Here is an 8,092-nt window from a genome sequence, read left to right on the forward strand (position 1 = left end):
TTTGTATGCAAAAGAAAATATTCGCGCAGTCCTGCCTGGGATGAGAACCCTGACTGTGGAACTGCATTTCTCTCTGTTCTTTGCCACACGCTCGCGTGGTAAAACGCATTCACACGTGTACGCGCGCGCACACATTTGAAATCTTATTATACAGTTCTAACAAAGGTGTTATATTTATAAATGCTATAAAATTATATAGAGTTAAAAGATCGACAATATGATGTTTCTTTCTTTTTCAATGGGGATTTTGATATATAGAGGGGATCAGTATTTGTCCCATAGGAAAAACGCGTGTGTGTGAGAGAGAGAGCGAGCGAGCGAGAGAGAATGCAAAGTAAGAACTTTCAATTCGGTCATCGGCATATATGATGTGATTTTTACCTGTTTTATTATATTTTATTATTATAGTTCTTTTATTTTTATTGAATCAAATTGATATTAAGATAATGTTATTAAGGTAATTTTTTGCTTTTAAAAAAACTATGTGACTTTTCTGCTTTTACTTTTATCTTTAGTAAAATAATCAAGTGATTACAAAACTTCAAGATTTTTAAGTTTGCCTCATTTCGATCATTCAGCACTTTCTGTTTAACTAGCCCAAACCTATCGTTTTGTGTGGTATTTAATGGCTTCCCGAAACTATCAAAGAAAACAGTTTTACCTTGTTTGGGTTGAGTATACGAAACCCAGGGTCTCCTCTGAATAAAGGCAGACGATGTCTCCAATGCCGAGAGCGTTGTCCATCACTGATGTGAACTCTAGGATGTGACATACACTCTTGGATCACAAAGACGACTCTCGGTATGTTGACATTATTTCTTCATTCATAACTCAGAACTATGTAGTCATGTCATGCTCTTTCTGGATCCGAACGCTGTCCTTCATCTTCGTAATTAATAAAGCAAAACAACCTCAAATTTGTTTTTGTTGTTGTTTTCTTCTTTGGGTTTTTAAATTGACTTATTTTGCGGATCGGATTATTTTGGTGAGAATAAGCACACGACGCCAGTTACAAGGAGGCGAAATCGCGCATCACATTGCTCGCACCACGTGACATCTAAGGTGCTCAGTCATCGTTCTCCTGAAGGCCAGCGCTTCAGTGATTATAGTCAAGGGCGAATTCTCCTATTGCATACCCATGACGGCATCCCCACCCACCTACCTCAGGGGATAAATTGCCATACGTGAGCCAGTAAGTGTCTGAACCTGAGCCTACTTAGCGAAGAGTGTTCTGCCCTCGTTAAAACTTGTTTGATGGGATTCCGAATCACATGGGTATCGCAGTGGTGCAAGTTCTTCCTCCAACCCACCCCTTGCCACGATCCTCCCCCCTTCCACGACACATAAAGATGATACGATAACCTACATCTATATCCGCCGCCCTAGTGACAGAGGTCAAGAGAGCCCCAGAAAAGTGACAGATAAAAAAGCAAGCATTTAATTGGGTAATTAAAAGAATTTTAAGACACAACCACCTCCTCAAAGACAAGTTTATACCATTGAGTGTGCAGAATGTTCTGTACACTCGTTAGTTGTATTCATTCTATCTCCCCCCCCCTTTTTTTTTTATTTTGCAGCCTCGTCCGCTCGGGGTTCATTACTGCTGACACCTAACTTTATTTATAAAATGTTCTTTACAGTATATACATTTTTTTTCCAAAATTCATGTTCAAATGACTATTTTCCTTATTGGTGAACTGCCATGATATGAAGTACACAACGACACACGCGCTGGTTTTCTATTTTTAATCCATCAGTATTTATATCTTTTGTAGAGGTTTGTACATTTACATCTTACATTTTCTCCCATCATTAACCTGTTATAGCACCCAATTCATTATTATTGCCAAGTCATGCAAAACACTTGAAAGGTGGGTAAGTTCCCGGACTGTCCTACCTGTGCCTGTGGGATAGTTATAACCGTTGCAGCGTAGTCCAAGCCGCGCCCACACTGAAACGTATCACGATGGGTGGGGTCGTGACCTGCATCTGTGTGTGTGTGTGCACGAAGGTGGGATGAATGGCAGTAGAGGGAGAAGGGAGGGAGAAGAAACACCTTTAAAAAGCTGAATGCGTTCACACTTATTGTCGGACAAGCAGGACGTGCAAGATGATACAAGAATTAATGGGTAATGAAGGGATAAGCAAGTGGAGGTAGGGTAAAGAACGTGTGTTGTGTCTAAGGCAGGCTACATAAAAAGTAGGTGGATGGGGAATGTACATCTCCTTCTGCTATCTTTGCATCCCCTGATTACCCATTTCTGCTAAGCAGCTGCAGAGCAGGCAGGAGTTTTCCAGCCACAGCACACAAAACACACAAATCCAAAATAAAAAAAATTCCATATGTTATATTTACAGAAACCAATTTTTCATTGGCCATTCTTCAAACTGGAAAAGAGAAAAACTAAAAGAATGAATTAATGATAAGCTCTCAACAATAAAAACGACTTGCAAAACTGACAATGATGATGAACACGTACTTATAACACTATTAAAGTCGTTGATACTTTAATATAGCAACAAAGATGATCAGTATGGTAAAATATCTCCTTCCATCTTTTTTTTCTCATGTTGTCAGCTTCTGGATCCAACGCTTCATTTTTTCTTCTGGATCACAGGCAAGCTGTAAATAAAATCCAAAACATTACTATAAAACTAATCAGAAATTCTTTGTTTTCTCCATGTGTGTTTAGGGGTGAAGACAAATATTCATAAACACTTGAACTCACCAGTGTCACCCTTTAGGTGCAGGCTTTTCCTGTCTCAATGCATGAAATTTTGTCGTTTTCTTCATTTGTAGAACAGTTGTCGAAAAATAACCATGCAACACACTACTACATGTACTTAAAATTTTCTTACTTCAATTTTCTTCAAGTTTATCTATTCGTCACGGTTACATATCCAAGAAGGGAAAAAAATTAGAGGGGGAAAAAAAAAACTGTAACGAGGCAGGGCACCACATAAGATGGTTGGTTCTACCAAAAATCCATTTAACAAGCAATGACTTGATCCTCTGATTTGTCTACAATCCTGCCTCCTGCTTCATTTATTTTCTTCAATGCCACTTTCTTGATGCAACCTTCATGTAATATAATCATTGTAATATACAGCTGTTGCCACCACCAGTAGCCTACTACTATTACCACTTATACTACTATAACTATAAATTGAAGAAGAGGATGCAAATTGATTTTTAGGTTGTACTGAGATGTAGTCACTATACCTATGCTGATGGCATTCATCTTCTTCTCAACATTTGAACTCATTAAGTCCATTATTATTATTATGATGTCTTATGATGTGTTTATATTTTTCCTTTATAAAGCGCTTTCAGCTAAACTTTGATGGCAGGATAAAGTGCTATATAAATTCACTTTATTATTTAGATTAAAAACTACTATATCACCACCCCACTAAGTCAACAAGTATCTGCATTGCTATCAGAAAGAAGTTCTATCATGAATACTTTTGATCTGTGACTCATCAATTTTTAAAAAAGAAGTTACTAAGGCTACATATTTCAAAACTACTGCCCTGAAACAACCCCCAAAAATTCAATGTCAAGGAAGATAACTGCAAAAATATTTATCCCTTAAATCTAAAGTTACTTCCCTTAGTTCACACTGAATTAGAAAAAGGGACTACATCTATTCTCCATTACTCCTGCTGCCCATCTCTGTGTTCCATCACGTTTTCACAAATGCTGTTGGTTTCGGAGCGACTCCTATGACCTTAATGCATTATTTATGTTGTGTACATATGTGCTTAACTGTTTGCCTTAGACACTATTCATGTTTAGTAGATGTGAAGATGTTTGACAAACACTAAATGATTGCATCAAAAAAGGAATAAAAACATTAAGTGCCAGCTTTCTCATCTTGTTTTGAATACTTACGACATTTTGTATGACAGGAGCTAATTATCTAACAGGTAAATGTTCATTTGCTGGTGCAAGTAAAAGTGCTGATAAGCACAAACCCAAATTATGTAAAAAATAATAAACACACACCAGCAGGTGATACACATATAGGTCATGGGCTATAAGAACTACTTACACTGGCATCCACAATGGATTCTGGGTTGTCATCTAGTGCTATTTTGTCTAAGGGTTCAGTCCTGCTGAAAATGACAGAACTTCCTACGGCTCCAAACATGGCCTGGTCATGTGAAGTTAGATCAGTGGTAACATCTTTTCCATCCTACAGGAAGCAAAGAACACAAAATATATGAATGGGAAAGTTTTTACTGAAGGGATGATTTATTTTGGGTTATAATCAGTATCAAGCAAAAGGCAGGCAGAAAAAGAAAGAGGAAGGTAAATCATGAAAAATATGCCAAGACAAGTTAAATCATATATTTTACATAAATTAAAAGCCATTTATGATACACCTGTCTCAAAAATGCTTCTATAATGATACAATTTTGCTATGTTTGGAGAAATCTGGTGAAGAAAATTGTTTTAATTTGAATGTGGGGAAAAAACTGAAGGAATGATTAGCACCAATTCAAAGCTCTGTGATTCCTGAATTTGTTTATTCGATGCATACATACCAACTCTCCAACATCATTTCTGCCATTTCAAATTTTTATGCTATAGTGTTCTATTGCACCTTGTAAGATCTTGATGCCCGACTTGACTTGAAAGCTGTTGGGACAAAGCCATCAGACTCAATAAGAGCCACTGCATCAGTAAAGTTTCTACTGTCAATAGGGTCCATTGACTGAGTGAACCCAGCCTGTTCCTTTAATTTGCCATCTGCCATTGCTGCTGCCTTGAGGGCCATTTTCATTCTGGCTTGGGCCTGCTCAGCAGGAGTCTAAAAAGACAATAGAGAACCAGAACCATTTCTTTTCTTTTTAATCAACCATGGATTTGTATTAAAATCCTTTCTCAGTTGAAACATGTATAAGTCAGAATGTTATTAGTCTATACTATCTAATTGATAATTACAACTAACAATAATTGCAATTAACACATATTAAAAGTTGTACCATGTCACTGAAGCCTGGTATACTGTCCAGAGTATTGGACCTGCAAAAGACAAGTGAACGTTGGTCAAGCAAAACTTTTTTTTATAGATTTTTCTAATAGACTAAAGTCTAAACTGTGAGTCTGTAAAACTTGTTAATGCAACAAAGATATAAATATGAACAGCTTTCTTGAATAATTTAAGAACTTTTCACACAACCTTGCCTTAATTCTCACCATCATCTACCTACCAATGATTTTGTAATTTGAAATTTAGTAAGATACAAAATCGCACAAAATGAGCTAGTTAATGTTCGATAATATAAAGTCAATCTCACTCTGAACGACTTGTGGCATCTGTTGGAAATATTCCTGATCCAAGTCCTCGTCTCCTCTCAGGAGATGACCTGCAAAGTGTTCACATATAAAAGCAATGGATGTAATACAGAGAAAAATGCAGAGGTAGTCAAATGAAGCTTTATAAAACTAAGTTAAAATGCAAACATAAGTGAAAGTGCTCATGCCTGATGCACTGTGGGAAAAGAACAGAGTAACATGAAGCCATAGCCAAGCTGGAATTAGAAAAACTCTAGTCTCTGAATGTTTGATATTTTCTATTTTTCCTTTTCTTGTTATCATTTAAGATAAGCAAACTTCTAAGAAAGTATTTTTTAACATACAGTTGCTAGAATTCATCCTGTTTATAATCTGATGATGGCAGGAGACAAGAAGTAGCAATGGTGCAGAGAATTTACCTCCGTGATCTGCTTTTGGATCTTGATTCAGAAGATGATCTCCATGTTCTGTCCTGTGATGATGAATGCTTTCGACTTGAGTAGCGACCTCGACTATCTGACCTAGATCTTCGACCTCTGCTGTATGAACTATCAGCATAAGGAATCATAATTAATGATTACACATGAAAATTTTAATTTCGTTTGTTTTTTTAATGTATATTTTTTAATGAATATACAATAAAACCTGAACATGCTCTCATATAGCAAAACACTATGAGCTGATTAGATTCAGGCTATGATGTCCCCTAAAACAGACCACACAACCTTAGGCAAATAAAGAAATTTTAACTAGTTTAAAAGACCAATTGGTCTGAGTCAACAACAGATTCTAGTACAGGGGTGGGCAAAGCACAGCTTGCGGGCTGGATGGACCAGCCCATCTGCCAAAATGCATAGTGTATTTCTTTTCATTTTTATTTTAGTCACCCTAGGTTAATTTGATTGAAGTTTATCAAGTAAAACAGCATAGGAAATCAGCAGTTCATAACATTCTAACAAAAAGTACAAAGAAAACAAATAACATGGCTGAGCATCAGGGCCCAGGTTAATTTCTGCCACTAAATCTTTCCGTTTCATTTTTACTGTGACATTTGATCTGTGACCTTATTTGAATCAAGCTTATTTATGCATAGAATCTACACAAGTGTGAAATACTTGAAATCTTGATGTTTTTTCCCTAACTCAACTGGCTGACATGTTATGTTCAGCAAGAAGTACACATTTCCAAAGAAAGGGGAGATCAAAATTAAACTGCTGTCTGCCATGCAACTCTCTCAAGGTTACCTCCCCTTCTTCCTCTCTGCTACTTTATTGTTTGCTTGCTCTCTCTCACCACTACTTTTCTCTCTCTCTGTCATTACATACTATCTCACATTAATACAATGTCTTTGTTTTATGAAGTATTTTTTTTCATCTCACCATGAGTATCATAAACACAAAAATACAAATGCTATGAAGTAATGCAGATGAACCAACTACAGCTATAACTTATAAGCCAAAATTGAAAAGAATAATAATTCCTACCTTATGTGGTACTTAAACACTATGGATCTAAAACAGTTACAAAATATACACATAAAGTTATCATATTAACATACCGTGATCTTTTACTTCTGTTCAAAGAACGAGACCTTCGTCTTTCTGTAGACCTCGACCTACGACCTCTTGACCGGGACCTGCGTCCTCTCTCTGCAGATCGATCTCGCTTGCTGTATCTATCCTCTGACCTGCTTCTTGACCTAGATCTATGTTTATGCTTTCGTTTTGACTTCTTGTGTTTGCTGCTACTATATCTGGTATCACTGCTGCTTGCTGACCTACATCAATACAAAATATACATACACAAGGAGGAATTTATTTGTGCAACTTCACATGGAACTGACACCATAAAAAGTCCAAATTACTAGACAAATATTGCTGTTTGTTAGGGACATCTGATGTTTATATAGCTTTCAACAGTATTAATCATGATAATGTTATGTACATGCACAATACTAAAATATAACAGATGTGCTTACATATCCAACATTTATTTTCAGAAGAATTCAGAGAAAGATCACAATTCACTTTCAGAAAAATAATGCATGCAGACTTGAAAACAGGTGTGCATGCATTTTAATGCATAGGGAAGCAGCTGTCTGTAATGTAATGGCGTGGTCATTTCTTTTCTATCCCAATGACGTTTCTAAGTGAAAATTCTTTTCTTACCTTGATCTTCTTTTTTTCTTTTTCTTAAGCTTACGGTTATATTCTTCGTCACTACTAGAATAACGGCCCATTTTAGAATTCCTTTGTTTATAGTTTTCTGCAGTTCTTCTCAGTCTTAGTGGCTAGGCTACTCCTGTGACCTTTTAGACATCATTCTGCTATTAAATAAAAACAAATTCTTACATAAATCATACATAAATAAATGTAAGTAAATTTTTACAGCTATGATTCAACTTCAAGCATGACAGCTGCTATCATATACATTACAGTAATCAAATAGTAATTATTTTCGATGTCATGTATAGTCTTTTAGCATTGACCGCCACTCAGACTATCAGTGAAACCAAACTACTGGTATCATTTCCTTTAATTTTCTAGTCATACAAATTCTCTGAAATAAAGTAGCTCGCCAAAAGCATCAAGTTCTATGAATTACAAGCGTACATTCCAATACATAGAGAGTAAGAGACGCAAAATGTTAGGTATTAGTCTATTACCTCTGTTTGGCATTAACACACTTTGGTCTCAGAGTACAGTCCCTTCGAGGTCGCTTAGAGCATTTATCTTACACTTTGTCGCAAACTTGCCTCACATCATGCGTCAGAAGAGATTGTTGGAA

At 36.4% G+C, this 8,092-nt stretch overlaps 3 protein-coding genes across 4 annotated transcripts in view; all 3 read right to left on the reverse strand.

The window, feature by feature from the left end:
• The window catches only part of LOC112555535 (inositol 1,4,5-trisphosphate receptor type 3-like), a 33,786-nt gene extending 32,435 nt beyond the window's left edge, over positions 1–1,351 (reverse strand). The window contains exon 1 of the mRNA XM_025223968.1: positions 662–1,351. Within this exon, the coding sequence (XP_025079753.1) occupies positions 662–744 (83 nt within the window). The 5' untranslated portion in view covers positions 745–1,351. The remainder of the gene's footprint in view (positions 1–661) is intronic.
• LOC112555189 overlaps positions 1–8,092 on the reverse strand; it is a 320,962-nt gene that overhangs the window by 82,466 nt on the left and 230,404 nt on the right. The gene's annotated exons all lie outside the window — the stretch shown is intronic.
• LOC112555191 (serine/Arginine-related protein 53-like) lies at positions 2,330–8,085 on the reverse strand. 2 transcript variants are annotated; one of them, XM_025223464.1, is made up of 9 exons: positions 7,971–8,085; positions 7,474–7,631; positions 6,864–7,082; positions 5,725–5,853; positions 5,308–5,376; positions 4,993–5,032; positions 4,611–4,817; positions 4,056–4,199; positions 2,330–2,623 (listed from the first exon to the last, which is right to left on the reverse strand). In XM_025223464.1, the coding sequence occupies exons 2-9, from the start codon at positions 7,542–7,544 to the stop codon at positions 2,567–2,569; spliced, it is 936 nt and encodes a 311-aa protein (XP_025079249.1). In that variant the 5' UTR covers positions 7,545–7,631; positions 7,971–8,085; the 3' UTR covers positions 2,330–2,566. The 2 variants fall into 2 exon arrangements, with proteins under 2 accessions (XP_025079249.1, XP_025079250.1); XM_025223465.1 differs by lacking the exon at positions 7,971–8,085 and adding an exon at positions 7,910–7,927.

The sequence above is a fragment of the Pomacea canaliculata genome, linkage group LG14, assembly GCF_003073045.1.
Source record: "Pomacea canaliculata isolate SZHN2017 linkage group LG14, ASM307304v1, whole genome shotgun sequence".
NCBI lineage: Eukaryota > Metazoa > Mollusca > Gastropoda > Architaenioglossa > Ampullariidae > Pomacea > Pomacea canaliculata.

What these genes read in the sequence shown, in the direction of transcription:
- LOC112555191 (XM_025223464.1), bottom strand. Translation starts at nt 7,544, where the DNA reads ATGGGCCGTTATTCTAGTAGTGACGAAGAATATAACCGTAAGCTTAAG. An exon ending in AACAGAAGTAAAAGATCACG is followed by an intron (nt 5,854 to 6,863) that starts GTATGTTAATAT and finishes TTATGCTGATAG; the next exon opens with TTCATACAGCAGAGGTCGAA. An exon ending in TCCAAAAGCAGATCACGGAG is followed by an intron (nt 5,377 to 5,724) that starts GTAAATTCTCTG and finishes AACACTTTGCAG; the next exon opens with GTCATCTCCTGAGAGGAGAC.